General features: G+C 36.2%; 1 protein-coding gene and 1 long non-coding RNA gene across 3 annotated transcripts in view; one reads left to right on the top strand and one right to left on the bottom strand.

Annotated features, from left to right (window-relative positions):
* Positions 1 to 902: 902 nt before the first annotated feature.
* Positions 903 to 17,146, bottom strand: part of LOC107601393 (ceramide kinase-like protein) — a 58,042-nt gene continuing 41,798 nt past the window's right edge. Inside the window, exons 6-11 of one of the 2 annotated variants that reach the window (XM_016293560.1) lie at positions 9,630 to 9,704; positions 5,364 to 5,541; positions 5,072 to 5,128; positions 4,776 to 4,807; positions 4,035 to 4,143; positions 903 to 1,436 (exon numbers count right to left, since the gene is read on the bottom strand). In XM_016293560.1, the coding sequence (XP_016149046.1) occupies positions 1,319 to 1,436; positions 4,035 to 4,143; positions 4,776 to 4,807; positions 5,072 to 5,128; positions 5,364 to 5,541; positions 9,630 to 9,704 (569 nt within the window). In that variant the 3' untranslated portion in view covers positions 903 to 1,318. Of the gene's footprint in view, positions 1,437 to 4,034; positions 4,144 to 4,770; positions 4,808 to 4,887; positions 5,129 to 5,363; positions 5,542 to 9,629; positions 9,705 to 17,146 lie in introns of those variants that run through there. The other variant, XR_001610926.1, reaches the window with a different exon arrangement.
* On the top strand, positions 11,445 to 16,545 carry LOC107601394 (uncharacterized). The gene is made up of 3 exons (XR_001610927.1): positions 11,445 to 11,529; positions 11,622 to 11,876; positions 15,682 to 16,545. It is a non-coding gene; the product is annotated as an uncharacterized lncRNA (long non-coding RNA).

The raw sequence follows: 17,146 nt of genomic DNA, 5'->3' as shown, positions 1-17,146 counted from the left end.
TTCTCATTTAAAACAAAAATAGCTTTAAATAATCTTTTGTAGGTATTTTCACAGTCAAATGTATTTTGTGATTAATTAAATTAATTAATCGAAACATCATGTAATTAATTAGATAAAAAATTTTAATCGACTGACAACCCTAATATATATATATATATATATATATATATATATATATATATATATATATATATATAATAGTTAAAACATGAGAAAAAAGTATCTTTCTCTACATAATATACAGCATATGTTTAAGCATTAAGCACATTTTCTCTTTTAATTCCACTTTCCAATTACCATAATATATTAAGTTGAAAGTAAATTATGTTCTATATTTTAGTTTTTACCCTTTTTGACTTTAATTCTCAATGCTGATACACATGAATTTAATAGAATGAATTTTAATTCATGTTTAAATTGTTTAAAAAATACTACCAGTATATATACATATTTTCAAATTTAAATAATATATAAAAAAAATAAAAATAAATCACACTGAAATAAGAATTTTTGTTAGGTTTTTTTGCAACAAGTTTTAAAAATAGCCTTCATTTGAATACATTTCTTGAGGCATGAGACTTTTTTTCTTTTTGAGATTCAACCACAGTTCAAATAAACTTGACTTTCTACATGTAAATGACTAAAGCTACAATTTGTAATGTCTACTTGATACTTTCTCATTTAAAACAAAAATAGCTTTAAATAATCTTTTGTAGGTATTTTCACAGTCAAATGTATTTTGTGATTAATTAAATTAATTAATCGAAACATCATGTAATTAATTAGATAAAAAATTTTATTTTTTTGCAACAAGTTTTAAAAATAGCCTTCATTTGAATACATTTCTTGAGGCATGAGACTTTTTTTCTTTTTGAGATTCAACCACAGTTCAAATAAACTTGACTTTCTACATGTAAATGAGGTGAACACACTCAACACAAGCTCTTTTAAAATGGGCAATAAAGGTCCATTAGTACAGCACAGAAACCCTGAAATTGGCACAACTTTACTCTGCGGCACAATGACATCTCACGCGAGAGTCAAGAGCAGTACCTCAATGCCGCAACCTACACAGATTATTTATAGAATGTGGGTTAACAAACAGCACTAGATTGGATTGCTTAAGAAAAAAGAAGAGACAGGCTCTGAAATGGGCTAATCTGTATTAGCCTGAAAAGTGTTTTGTGGGAAGCTGACAATCAGCGACTAATTTGACTTGACAGTATGCTAATTCTGCTTAAGCTGGGGAGGTTGTTAACTCCATTTGCGTGGGCTGGATTGCCTGCGTGTCTGGCTGATGTGAGTTCAGTAAGTTCCCTCAGTAGGCATGTGAGCTCACCTGGTTGTTTGTGCTGCTGTATCTCTTCAAGTGCTTGATGAACTCTGACCTGGAGGTGTTTCCAACAGCTATCAGTGCCATACTGCCATTGCTTAACCTGCGGTAGACAGAAAAGGTTATTTGTGTTTATTGTGCTTAGGTGGTACATTTGTTAATAAAATCTTCTGTGCCTGTCGTGTATGGAGAGTGTGTGGCAAGCATTATGACCAGAAAGCTCACCAGTTCAACATTATAATAAGCCCACACTCTTTTCATATGGAAATGAGAATTGTTGATTTAATAAAACCAGTTTCTCTTCTGTTTTACCACAGGTCTATAAATAGGTGGAACTCACACTTGTACTGTTCCATATCTACACGTCAGAGGAAAATGTAAATGGGAGGTATAAACAGGTCCTGATAGAATCTATTATACTATATATGTAGTTAATTCAATTGGTTTGACCAGTGTTGTATATATGTTGCATATATGTTGTATATATGTATACATATGTATAATGTATACACACACACACACACACATGTATGTATACATACGTGTGTGTGTGTATATATATATATATATATATATATATATATATATATATATATATATATTATATATATATATACAGTGGTTCTGTTATCTATAGCTATATGGAAGATATTTTGGAACTTGAAGTGAAAAAGTATACAATTTTGAGAGTCCAAACAAAATTATGACTTGTAAATATGAACCATGTGGAGGTTTTTTTCATGAAAATGTTTTTTGATAAAGAAATTCTGTTCACACATTTATTAACACTAGCACAGCGATCAATATTTTTGTCTCGTTTGCTTGAGTTGTAAAAGTTGGCAAAATATTAAGACTTGTTTATATTTAAGTCATGTGTTATGTATTTTTTCAGATTCGATTTTTCCATTTTTTTTTCTTGTTTTCTGCACACGACTCACTAAATTGTCAGATTTCCGCTTAAAACAAGAAAAAAACAATTTGCGAATGAGGTCAGAATAATTCAAGATATATTTCCAGTAAGCACGTCTTCATATTTTATGCAATGTCCTTCAAATAAATGTATATTGTTGAAAGGTCATTAAGATTTTTTACTGGAAAACAAGACAATATCAAATAAAGAAATGATTTCTTGTAGGGCGAACTCTGTGACCGCATTAACTCCGTCCCCCCCTAAAGATGCTGCTTACGAGAAGCTGAGCTTAACTTGTGTCGCTCTGTAAAGGCAGGAAGGAGAGGGGGTTGTTGAGCACTCGTGGACAGGTGCTCGGTCATTAAGTCTACCCGGCCACTCCCTTTAATCAGAGTAATTATGTGCTGATTAGTCCAGTTAGGTGGCTTTGACCTTACGAGTCTGATCCAACCACTGATTCCAATCTTCAGGATTACGTTGGCCTACTCTAGCCGGTTTCACGCACCAAACACCCACGACACGGGCCAAAAAACAGTCAGGAGACTCCGTTGGCCTTGCATGTTGCTGACACACTGACCTGGTCTCAAGGTTTTACAGTCTACACTCACATCAGCTTACTTGCTTTTAAGGCATACAGTCTGAAGGATTGAGGGCAGTGCTTAATTTGTACATTATGAGGTTCCAGAACAAGAACCAAGACCGATCATTGGAACATAAATATAGTAGTCAACATTTAAGCTGGATCAAAACCTTTCATCAAAGTTGTCCTAAAACCAAAACAATACCCGTTCTTGTCTAAGGACAACTTTGATTAACTTTTTTGATCCACTTCAAATGTTGACTACTGTACATAAACAGTGTTTTAAACAGAATCGACAGGGGAAAAACTACATCGTTCCTACTCTATTGACATTTAACAAAGCTTTCGGGCACTTGCCATGTAGACAATTTCACTGAACATAGGACTGATCTGGTTTTGTTCAGTTGCAATGGTCGCTTGTAGTGTAGATTCAGTAGAACAGATGCATTGATATAGTGCTATATCATTGGTGGTGAGTTTCCAAATGATTTTACTATGGCAAATTAATGTATAAGTCAGATTGTTTTGCTAATAAGGAAGATATGAGATGGACTCTTAACAGCTTGAGTTTGTGCATGCAAATGTGCCATAGGCTACTACATCACTTCCTGTTGTTTTCCTTTTTTACAAGGAGTTTTAAGTTATTAATGAAACATATGTGCAGGTCATTGCATTTCTTTCAGAGGCATATTAGTAGATGTAGATTTAATTGTGTAGGTGACAGATTTTTTTTTTTTAAACAAAAAACAGGCCAAAGTCAGTAAGATTTTTGTTTTAAAAACTGATGACTTAACTGATCAAAAGTAACAGAAAATAATTATATTTTTGCAATACATTTCTACTAAAATCTTTCTATTCATCAAAGAATCCTGAAAAAGGAATTAAGCAGCATAACTGTTTTCAACATTGATAAAGATCGAAAATGTTTATTGAGCATCAAAGCAGTATTAGAATGATTTCTGAAGAATCATGTGACACTGAAGACTGCTGAAAATTCAGCTTTGCATCACTGGAATAAATTACACTGTAAAATATATTCAAATAGAGAACGTGTTTTAAATTACAAAAATATATACTTTAATTGACTGTGTTACTGTAAATCAAATAAATGCAGCCTCTGTGAGTATAAAAACCTTAGAAGAATATTGTCATGATCACTGCAAAAAAGTTTTCCCATGAAGGGATTGAGGTGGTGTGGAGGAAGTTCTGACCTGGTGGTTGGGGCCAGGCCCCTGGGGGCCATGGAGCACAGGCAGGGAATAGCCATGATGCTGATATTCAGGTACAGGCCTTGTCTGGTCTGCCAGGATCCATCCTCACCTATCAAAGAATGGAGAGAGAGTTTTTCATGTGTATATAATACTCTTAAGTGCACTTGAATGTTTTTAGTGTGAAAACTTTCATAGAAATAGGAAAGAATGGTAGAATGGCAGCTAGCATGGAAGCGGGGTCCAGCGGCCATCTGGATGATTTTTCTAAATGGTCAGTTATGATGGTGCTTAATTTAAAAAAGAAATATATGATATAATGTAATATAATATAATTAACATACTGTATATATTATATTATTATTTAATTGCAAGGCATTATCATCCAGACCACTGCTGAACTAAGATGTAAAAGCATTTTTGTCACATGGTACATGTTACTTTTCTCAGCGCTGCTAGATATGGACCATATAGAAGCGATCACAGTCATTTGTATGTATCATAACAGGCTATTTTATTAAATAATTTTCAGATTTGTATTGTGTATAAATCTCCAGTCTCCAAAAAAACTATCCTAAAATTTAAATGCAGCTCATTGGAGAATTCAGCTTTTAATTCGGCCGGTAAACACCCCCTTTGTTTCTCATAGGAGGCACTTATTAGCCAAGAGCATTTGCTGCCCAATGAAGCAGATATCTAGTGGTGCAATATCTTCAGAGTATCTTCTAATTTAGCTGTACTCACAAATGTCTCCTCCATCTCCATTTCGCTCAGCTCTGTGTAAAAGAAAGAGATGTTTTTAGCGCACAACCATTATCTGCATTTGAGTAATAATGGAGTTGCATGGGCTCCTCACAGTGTGGGGCATCCCGCCTTATTAGCATTAGCTGGGTGACCTTCAGCATCTCCAGCATTTTGATTTCTTTCCAATGGCCAATTAAGCAGGGGGTGGTTTATTTAAAATAGCATTCAAATAATTACGCTCAAAGTTGGATGGGGATGAGGGGCGAGAAAACCTTTAAAAATGTGCTTTAACACACTTTGTCTGATCCTCGGCTCCTCTGCTGGTTATAAAGGACAGTTCGCAGTCTTCAGGTCTTCACAGGCACCGTCGGTCGATCGGGGAGGGACACGAGGAGAGAGAACAAACACGTTAGATGGAGTGTTATGATAAGAAGAGGGTGCTTTCTAAGAGACGCTGCCCATGTGTGCTGTGCCAGGCTGCTCTGACACTAATCCCAGATTTGATAGAGCACCAGCCAGTCCCTTGGAGCCCACCAGATGAGAGACAGCTACAGCTGACAACACAACTGAGAAAGAAAGAGCGCTTACTTGAGGTTTGCCAGTGTTTTAATGAGAGCGAACTCGCGGCGCTGGCTGGGTGGCATCCAGCGGTGTCTCTCTGCCAGTGCGAGCGTCCGCCCACCGAAACCAAACATGGCAGAGAAGCCGAACCTCAGCAGGCGACCCATAGAGCTAAAGCTGCACACGTCCACGGGCTGATGATGACCTAGAACAAGCCACGTAATGCAGTCAGTACACTGAGGTACCAAGGCACTGCCCTAAAAAAACTAGGAACAATGAACACTAGAGCCACAGGAGGGCTACACACAAACCCATTACAAATGAAGATGAAGAAGTTCTGTTACAAACGACCAAATTCGAAAGCAGTATGGCATCTCATAAAGCATCGCAATGAAAAAATATGGTTAGAGATTGGGTGATAATTTTAAATACATTGGATTCCATACCAAAAAGTATACAAATAAAACAGTTGACCATTCTACCCAAGATTTGACAGTTTTACCCCAATATATGCTCCAATGATATTCTCAGTCGAGTGTCCTGTGCACTTCATGAGAGGAGCGCTACTTTGCTTATAAATGAAATGGGTGACTTATGAGGAGTCATTTAAGATGCTGCCTTAAAAGGTAGCTACCTATGTGGGTAGTAGACAGTGAGGCTTTGAAACAGAGCCATTGAGAGCATGATAATAACCAATGCAAACATATATAAGGTAAGATTTTTGAAAGACATCTTTTCTGCTCACCAAGGCTGCATCAAAAATACAGTAAAAATATTGTAATATTGTGAAATATTATTACAATTTAAAACAACTGTTTTGTATTTTAAATATATTTTAAAATGTAATTTATTTCTGTGAGGCAAAGACGAATTTTCAGCATCCATTACTACAGTCTTTAGAGTCATATGATCCTTCAGAAATCATTCTAATACTGTATGCTGATTTGGCACTGAAGAAGCATTTCTTATTATTATCGATGTTGAAAACAGTTGTGCTGCTTAATATTTTTGTGGAAACCCTGATACATTTTTTGTTAGACTTTGATGAGAAAATAACAGCATTTACTTGAAAAAAACAAAAAACAAATTTCTGTCACTTTTGATTAATTTATTGTGTCCTTGCTGAATAGAACTATTATTTCTTTCAAAAGAAAAAAGACAAACCTTTGACCAAACTTTTGAACGGTAGTGTACAATCAATAAGTATATTTTATGCACATGTATGTATATGTACATATTTAAGTAGATGTAAACGTGCATCCTATAATCAGCTAATTTAATTCTAGTCCATTAGAAACAATAGAGTCATCTATCAAGTGTCAATGTGACATCTCTTGAGTTAATTCACTGCATATGTCGAAGTGAATGACTGGATCTGGTGGTCCATTGGTTGAGTCCAGTCCCCGTAGCCCGGCACATTCCTGACCTCCTTCTGTCTCCCCATGCATACGCTCTCCCCACTCATGAATTATTCATCGGATCCTTCCAAATCCCGCCAGTTGGCCTTATTCACATGCGTAAATATTGCTTAATTAGAAATGAACAAGCCCTATATTGGCCCTCCTAAATGGGCATTACTCTCTCATTCGTGTCAGGTATCTTATGTGCAGTTGATGTTTCTCTTTTGCCTCGCAGCGACAAAAGCCAGACATTTTGTGTAGTACAGAAAGGGGAAAACGTGGTTTTCATCCAGTTCGCTTCACATAAGACACCTAATGCCTGCATGTCGGAATGTCTTCTTAGGAAAAGCTGTCTTTTGTTGAGCGAGTGCCTACACTTAGCTCAGCGGTTCGTACCGAGAGCCACAATGTTTTGATGGAGCAATTAATCACGGCGGTACAAGGATGTTCCTGCTGAGATGGCGAGCGTACCGCGGTGCACAGAGAAGGTGCCAATCTCAGCTAACAAAAGAAATTCAGCACTTGTTCTTAAAACTCACACCTCCCTTTAGTCAAAAGCTAGCCTATGAGTTACAATACCATATGGCTCAATTCTTAGGACTTAATGATGAGACGCATTCTCGCACACGTGGAGGTGAGATTGCGGTTAATCATCCGAGTCTGTAGCCAAGCGAGGACAGAAATGGGCCGGAGAGTTTTAGGCAGCACCAGTTCTCAGGGTTTGTCATCTAATTTTGTCACACAATCCAGTTTTGCGCCTTTAAAGGGTTCACCCAAACATTTTGTTACAAACCTGCGTGAAACACACAAAAAACATGAATGTCATAACTGTTTTTGTTCATACAATGAAAGCCGGTGGGGACCAAACAACATAGAGCTCTATAAACACAGACATTTTTTAATATACACAGACATTCTTCAATATATTTGTGTTCCACAGAAGAAATAAAGTCAAATATTTGGAGCAAAATTACGGTGAATTACGACAGAATATTCGCTTTTTTTGAGTTAACTGTCCCTTTAAATTTCAGTCTTTTTTCACATCTATCATTTGACTTCAGAATATAGTGCATGAGTCATATGGAATAATTTTATGGTATTTTTTGTGCATTTTTGAAGTCTAATTGTTGAAAAAGTGAAAATTCCTTAAAAATTCTCATTTTGTCTTGTACAGAGGTAAATACCAAAATACAGTTACAAAAAGCTATCTTTACACAAAGCAATCATATGATTTTAGATATCTTATAAGTCTTAGAATATAGTTCATGAGTCATATTAATTGTCATTGTATTAAAAAGAACTATGTAAAGATTCCCTAAAAATCTCCATTTGTCTTCTACAGATGTAAATATGGATATATCATTCTGGAATGACATAAGGGTGAGTAAATAATAACAGAATTTTCATTTTTGGGTGAACTATCCCTTTAAATTTCAATCTGTCTTCACACAAAGTTAGAGTATGACTTCAAATGACTCAGAATATATAGTGCATGTGTCACTTGGACCACTTTTATGAGGCTTTTTACATTGTTTTTGTACATATTGAACCCTGATTGTCATTATATGGAAAAGACCTGTGAAAATTCACTAAAAATTCTTCTTTTGTCTTCTACAGAAGAAAATAACTGCATACAGCATTCTGTAATGACATGAGAGTGAGTAATTGATAGGGTTTTCATTTTTGGGTGAACCGTCCCTTTAAATTTCAGCCTGTTCTTCTCCCAAAGCTTTAGAAGACTTAGAATATAGTGCATGAGTCATTTGGACTACCTTTATGTTGCTTTTTATGCTGTTTTGGTATGTTTTGAAGTCTGATTGTCATTGTATGGAAAATAACTATATGAAGGTTATCTAAAATGCTCCTTTTGTCTTCTAAAGAAGTGTTCTGGAATAACATGAGGGTACTGTAAGTAAATAATGACAGGATTTTAATTTTTGGGTGAACTATTCCTTTAACGCAACAAGGAACTTCATATGAAGCCTGTGATTGGAAAACAAAATATCACCAGATAATCATTTCTCAATAATCCACAAAGAACAACGAAACAGTGACAACTAAAAAAACTCATTAACTTGTGCACACAACTGATTCTGTAATTCTATTGTGCGGTTCTGATTGTGTTCATCCCAGTCGTAATTCAGCTGTAAAGCAAAATTTTTGCCAGTACATGTTCTTTTTCTTTTTTTGGAGGATGCGAGCTTAGCTTGTGCATGTAATCCCCTGACACAAGCCAAATCCGCTTGTCTGTTAAGCTAAGCCCAGGAGAGCTTGCACAGTCGACACAATGGCCCAGACATATTGGTGCTAACTTCAAAAACGCCTCACAGAAAGACAGACAGACAGGGACACGCAGCACTAAAGCCAAAGAGAACACTGCCAGCCAGAAGTAACACTTCCAACGATGGCCCACAGCAACGTCAAAGAAACTCTGTGTTTGTGGCGGGACCGTACGGGTGATTGACGACAGACGTATCTCCACCTCTCCCGGGACCGTCTCTCGTTCCATGGGACCTGTTAACCATGATCTCCAAAGCTGGAGAGGCAGAGCCCATGCGGGGGGTTTGTCTTCTCTCGGCCCCCATAACAACAGTCTGTGCACTCTAATTAAACAACCGATTACAGAGAGCCACCGCATGCGCCACCATTATGATACACCAAAAAGAGGGAGAGAGACTTCCAATGGGTGGAAATGAAACCGTTGCCCCTACACACATAACTCAGTGGAATTGAAAAGTAAATACGAATCCCATTTACATATTATTATCATGTATATTTGTGCTCCATTAAGTCCCATGGTTCCTCGAGGCCTTACTGTTAGCGTCCAGGCTAGAGAATGACTAGAAGCTCATGCATGAAGGAGAGAAAGAAACTCAAAATTAAAAAAACATACCCATGATGATGTGCAAGGTTGCAGTCACAGCACGTCTTATTCCATGCACGGAGCAGGCCACCACATCAGTAGAACCTATAGAGGGATAATTAAACACATTTTAACACTTTTTAATAGTTTATAGCGATTAAGCCCCGAAATACACTAAAAGAACCAAAAACATAGTTCATACGACAATATTACTTAAAGGGATAGTCCCCATTGACTTGCATAGTGTTTTTTGGGGTTTTTTGGAGCTTGAGTCGTGGTAAGAAAATAACTTGAGCTAAGATTCATCAGTATTTCTCTTGTGTGCCACAGACACAGCATTCAGATTTGGATTTGCTTTTTAGGTAAACTGTTCCTTTAAGTGGACTTGTGCATTTCATAAACAAGCAAGCTTTCTATTTGGATAAATTCTGTTCTCCGCACAGGTGATTTTGTGATAAAGCTTTTTCTCGTTAGACACACACTGATGCTGATGCTATGAGACCATCTGAATGCTGTGGCATATGGTCCCATGATGTTTGCTATAGTGTGTATCCCTGCACAGACACTGTTTACTCTCAGTGAGTGATGAGATTCCATTAAGAATGGCTACAGAAACGTGAAAAAATTTAGCTTTGCTTTATTATAGTAGACTATCTCCTCTGCATATCAATGTTCTCCAGCACCTGCTACAGGGGACAGAATGGGAACCTGTCCATTCAATTTCTGTTCGACCAATCACGCCTCACTTAAAGTCCTCAATAATCTATGGCCTTTATATTCTCTAATTGCAGTTTTCTTTGTTTAGCATGTTTTCCTTTCAGAGCATAACAATATTAAAAGATGAATTTCAGCTGATTTTTCAGTTATTTTTATTCAATTGATACACTATGCACTAAAGCCATGTACTTTAGGAAAGTGCATACTTATGAGTCTGTAGTGATGCTGTTGTGACGTACTGCAAAGAAAAAAAAACTTGTTCACTTGTCCAAAAACGTCATAGCACAAGAAGTTATGGGCATTATTAGGCAATTATATTATATTATATTATATTATATTATATTATATTATAATGATTTATATTATATTATATTATATTATATTATATTATAATGATCCTAAAAATGCAACTATTTTTGAAGATATTTTTCCTTAAATTCTGAATTCAGTATATAAATATGACAGATGTTTTATTAATGTAATGTAATGTATGCTGTCTTTGTGTCCAAACAGTCAAGAATTGTATTACAGTGTATATTAATATGAAAATATTGTATCCATTATAATCATAATATTGTACACAAGACTTGATTTTTCAATTTCACATTGTTGTTTCTGAAAATGCAACATAAAATGCACTACATTCCAAGTCTACTGAATGTGATATGAGACTTTGTGCAATTATCAGTGAAAAATGAAAAATTTTGGTCTGTTTGTCACACAGAGTTATCATATGTCTCTGGACAGGTGATTTTGAGATAAAGCTTTCTCTTTAGACACAAGCTGATGCTACGAGATCATTTGAATACTGTGCCACATATTTGTTTTTAAGGTAAAATATAACCTGAACAGGAGATAAAAGTCTTAAGATTCACCCATTCCGAAATATCAGACACGTTTGCAATATTATTGTCAATGTCCTGTGATTTGGGACACACTAAATCTCGTCTGGCACACTGTTTAGACTAGTATGCGAGTTGGGACGCAGCATTGATTTAAAAACAGCAGCAGCTTCGCCCATCTAATGAGTGAGGTAAAGTTAATCATTACAGGATGAGGACTTTGTTAAAGGGCATTCATTTAAGTTAATATCGCCTTGTGCTAATTAAGGCGGTTCACCTTGCTGGCAGCTTGCGAAGGGAGAACAGGTGTGTGTATTTGTACTGATTACTACCAGAGACAAACAGCAGAGAGAGAGGCTTGTCCTTGTCGGGTGAGTAGGCATTTCCTTTCATGCAGTTATCTGGCCAGTGTGTTTGCTCAGATCAACAGGGTATGAAAGCAAATGTCTGTAAATGAGAACAGGACGGAGGTGTTGGATGAAACCGTTCCCTCCCTTTCTGCCGATAGAGACGGCCAGGCCTACAGTGCTGGACACACACTCACACTCCAACTGAATTTGGCTGCAAGTACATGTGCCTCTTCCCACCTACCAGGTCACTGGAAATGTTGCCCTCCCTCACAAACACATCCATGATGCTTCCTGGCCTCTCTGGGAGTTTCCATATGTTGTGATGATTTCAACACAAAAGCCCAGCTCTGAGCCTCGACTCGGTAAAGGTAACGCCGTCTGTCTGACTGACTTCCAAAACAGTGAGCTGCTGTACTTTTAGTCATTTTGTTCACATGAGTATTCAGTAGATTAATCAGATGAGTACATCCTGTATGCGACTTGTTTCACGAGTCGTGACTTTTTTTTTTTCTGAAGCGTTATGTACGTTTATTATTATATGTCCCATTAAAATGAAAACAAAAGGCAAAACATAAGACTTTTTGCCAAAATCAATAAAACACTCAGAAAATTAGTATCTCTGAGCTTTCTGCAGAATAGATATTTGCCCCATATTAAATTAATACACTTTTGGAGCATTTAATGTTTTTGTGTTTAGTAGTAATTGATAAGGCAGCGGCTATTTGCACGAAGTGTAAATAATGATAGATGCTATTTACACTAAGTGAAAATAGCATATTTTCTTAACGATAGATGCTTTTTACACAGTGCAAATAGCAGCATTTTTTAGTGATATGCTATTTACACTAAGTGCAAATAGCTATAGATTCTATTTACACTATGCTAAAATAGCAGGATTTTCTGCTATTTATACTACTTATTGCAAATAGTGGCAATTATCTGCACCTCGGTATTGTAGTACATTTATTATTAAATGCATGCCACCTTACTGGGACAATAAAGCCCTCCCTACACCTACCCGATACTTTATTTTCTACTTTTTGATTATTTCCTTCATTTTCATTGAAAATAAATGCTTTTCTGATGTGATTTGAAATTTGAAAAGGAAGAAAATATTCGGCAAAAGGCGGATTCGAACCCGGGTAGATCGCGTCAAAATGAGTACGACACCTGTTTTACCATCTGCGCCACTGGAGTTGAAGACTGCTGACTGTCTTTTGTAATGTTGACTAGCCGAATCACACGTTGGTGGGTGGAGTTAGTGTAAATAGCCTCTGCCAACAAGGCGAGCTATTTGCACTTAGTGTAAATAGACACTCCGAATTGATAATGGGCACAGTAGGCCCTTCAGTGGATTCCATTCAAATTCTATTTGAGGATCGTGATGTTTTCATGAAAATTAATCAAATTTTTATTTAATTCATGCTGCCTTAAAAAAAAAGCATTTTATTACAGTGTTTGTAAGAATGAAAATTAGACTTTTTTTCCCCCTCATTGCAGTAATAATGACATTTATTGTATTGTCATGAGGATTTGAGACTTTTGGGGATTTTTGTTTCTTTAAATACAATTAAGATAATTTTCTCCCCAAATAGTTATTTAAATGTTATGTAGATGATATTGTAGTTTTATTGTACTGAATTTAATTAATCCTAATTCTAGCTTTAAAATATATTTTTGGTAATGAAAGCAAAATGTCATTATGCAAATTTTCTTGGAAAATGTGCTTAATTGTCGTGAAAATGTCAATAACAAAGACATAGCGCACTGATTGGAAAAAAATATACGTTTTTTAAATAGATTTTTTAATAATTTTTAATCGAATTCACATTTTACTGTATATATTTTTCTGTACACTGTAAAAAATTCCCACCTACTTAACTTAAGTTCAGTTGCTGCCTCAAATTTTTAAGTATAATCACAATAGCTATATAAGTAATTTTGACTTATATTAAACTGACTTAAAAAATTGAGCTGAATCTTATATAATAATAATAAAAAAAGGTGAAGTTGTTGAGTTAAAATAATAGAAAAACATGTTACCATGAAGTATTGATCACATAATTTTTTACAGTGTTATATTTAGAATATAATATAGTATATCCCATCTTAGGTTTTTATTTAATTTTTTTCAATTATGGTTTAGCCTACTCCGCGTGAAGATGCTTCAGAATTTGGCCTGATGCACATACATTTCTTTTTTTCATTTTGAAACAGCCTTCACATCAGGAAGCATGCATATTACATCTTAAAACACTGCCTACGTAGGCAACTCACTAGGTTTTGGAACAGAGCTGATATCACTCCCCATCATAAACGTCAAGCTGTGGCTTTAGCAAAGTGAGCCCTGCAGGGATAAATTCCGGTGAAAGCAATAGGCATGTGAGAATCTGTAATATAAGGAGCGCTTGGTCTACCGCCAATTAAAAGAAATATAATGAATGCGGTTACTTAACAGTCTCAGTGAGTGTAATATTAAAAGCTCATTATCTGAATGCTAAAATTACCATTTCTAACAGAGATCTGGTAAAGCCCACTTGAGGTTCGCCGAAGTGTTGTCATTCCACATCGTATGTACTGCACGTAAGACGATGTTTTTTGGTGTTTGACATTGATCGTTTTGTTCTTTTGTTGTTGGGTGGTGTCTGTAGCGCTGCTGCCGTGCAGTAACACTATATTTCAAGCGTGCATCTGTCTCTCCCGCAAGGCTCAGAGCAACAGCCTGTGCCAACATCATCAGGAGTTCCATATATTACCCATCTCCATTCCAGAACCCGGTGACGAATGGTAGTAGCGCCCAGATATTAGAGTAGGGGGGGCGAATAGGAAGGAAGGGGGCTTTGAAAGAGAGAGATGTGGGGGAGAAACAGAGAGAGAGAGAAAAATTGTCCTTGGAAGTGCAAGCACTTCTGCAGAACAATTAACTTAATTAAGCAGACAGCATGAATATTCATAAGGCAGTTAATGTCTCCCTCATCCAGGCAGATGAATGTGATGCAATGACTCGCTAGTCAAGCATGTCTAAGAGTCTCGTGGAAACTGCACCAACATTTTGGTTCTTTGCCTGGAATATCAAAGAAATTAACAGTCCCCCTGAAACCCTTAAAAGCAGGCAAATTAATTAGACGCCTGCAATTTATATGCTATACGTACCGAGGAGTATATATGGTGCAGTGAGAAAGCCTTTAATTGGGCAGGGCGCCGCATTTTTGCATGTTTATCCTGCATTGTGTAAATAAGGTATTTGAAACGCTCTTTGTAATTAGTTTAATTTTTCGAAAAAGAAAAACTCAAATGTTTGTTCAACTTGACTGTGTTATGAATACTGACATAAAAATGACAAATTAAAGTGTTAAAGAAGCTAGTCTGTTTTCCAGCTAAGATAATTAGACATCAACTTGGCTGCCATACGAGGGCCATTTCTTGTATATTTTATTGATATGCACATGGTAATTACTTGCGGTAAATCACTATAGTTGATTCGGGTTCTTTATTGGCATAGATCCTTCCATGAAGAACCTTTAACCTCCATTGGACCTTTCCATTGCACAAAAGTTTTACATTTTTAAAAATAAAGTTTCTTCATTGGCATCAATGGTTCCATGTAGAACCTTCAACATCCATGGTACCTTTTCATCAATGGTTCCATGAAGAACCTTTAACCTCCATTAAACCTTTCCATTGCACAAAAGGTTTGTTACATTCTTAAAAATAAGTTCTTCATTGGCATCAGTAGTTCCAAGTAGAACCTTTAACATTCATTGAACGTTTCGATTGCACAAAAGGTGCCTTTATCAACCTTTATCATCCATGGAACCTTTTTGTTATACAAAAGGATCTTTATAGTGGAAAAAGGTTTTTAAGATTATGAAATGTTCTTCACACTAACAAAAAAAATCGAACTGTTCACCAGAAGGTTCTTTCTACTGCAAAAAAAACAAAAAACCTTTTGGAACTTTTGTCTTTAAGAGTGTAGATTATTAAAATGGTGTTCACCAACAAAATCATGGTTCTTTTAGGATCTGATTACTGAAAAAGTCCAATAATGGTTCTTCTATGGCATCGCTGTGAAAGCCCACTTTTGGAAACCTTTATTTTTAAGAGTTTGCATGGGTGTTTTTGCAAAGCTGTAACAAAGAGAGTCAATTTGACTCCATTTCCTCTATCCCTTAGGATTGACCTGGGTCTGATGTCACACCAAACGACACATCTAAACCCGTGCAGGAAAACGGCAGAGGTAGGGGGTCGTTTTTTTCCCCTCTGCATTTGTGACAGGAAACTGTTTACAAATACTCCCGTGGGATTCGGCACTAATGAAGAGAAAGCGTGACCCCGGTACGGTCAGATTGCAGTGGGTGCGGAGTTGGAGGGCTTCCATTGCTCCTAACAACAGCACTCCATTTTGCTGCGCCTGAAATGACAAGTGAAGGTCAATCTCTTGGCCGAAAAAGTAGGGGCCGCTACCGTACCCATCTACCCTGCTCACCCCTCCTCTTCCCAGCCCAGTTTGGCAGCTCTTTGGGGTTGGTTTGTGCCACACTCCCGCAAAAAAAGAGAAAATATCTGAGCTTAGTCAGTCCTGTGTGAGTGTGCACAATAGGGCCGCTGATCCAAGGCCAGTGGAGTCCGTTTCAAAGGCAGCAAAGGAGAGTCAAATGGAGGATGCTCCATTTCAGACACTATTGAAGGCAATTAACTCAGTGTGCGAGTGGGCCATTCAGAGGCCTGACTGTGATTAAATCAATTTGATAATGATACACTCGCTTGCTGCTGTTATGAGCTGCCTGTTTGTTTTCGCTAGAGGAGTTTCAGAACACAATCAAACTAAATCATTCTGACAGCACAGAAACTAGAGACCGAAATTACTACAGGGTTCGATTTTTAATTGGCAGCACGCCTCTGATTGTTTCAGTGCCGGAATGAAGCATAAAAAATCGCATGGTTTACCCACAAGGCCGTTGCTATACATTATCATGTTTTACTCATATTTTGACATGCTGTGATTATCAATTATAGGTTTTATTTCAGTTTCTTCATTTAAATACCTCATGAAGGTATTTAAGTACCTCACAATTGTTTGTGGCTTTTAGTCTTTTTTGAGGATGTAAACATGTATGCTAGTGTTTTCAATATATTTTTTAAGTTTAATAATAAAATAATTTATTTTACAGATTATTCAAGTTAAATTAGTTTTGATCTGCTAATATAGTATAATATAATGTTACAGCATTTATAATTGATTAATCTAAGTATACAATAAGACAAGAAACTATTATTATTATTATTATTATTTAGTTATTTTTTACATTTATGTATTTATTTATTTGGTAAAAATGAAATATTTGTCATAAAAAATATGTAATTTACACATTATTCCGGTAAAGATGGCTTCAAATTAATAATACTGTATAATATAAAACATAAGATATAATTAATGTGTTTATATATAATAATAATTATTATTATTATTATATTTAATTTTTTACATTTGTGTATTAATTTATTTGGTGAACATGACATATGTGTTATTAGAAATATGTAATTTACAGATTATTCAAGTATAATTGGTGTGTGTGTGTGTGTGCGCACGTGCATGCGTGCGTGTGTATGTGTGTGTGTGTGTGTGTGTGTATACATG

This window comes from Sinocyclocheilus grahami, unplaced genomic scaffold (genome assembly GCF_001515645.1).
Source record: "Sinocyclocheilus grahami isolate Dianchi unplaced genomic scaffold, SAMN03320097.WGS_v1.1 scaffold304.1, whole genome shotgun sequence".
NCBI classification, from domain to species: domain Eukaryota; kingdom Metazoa; phylum Chordata; class Actinopteri; order Cypriniformes; family Cyprinidae; genus Sinocyclocheilus; species Sinocyclocheilus grahami.
This window is presented reverse-complemented; position numbering and strand designations above follow the sequence as displayed.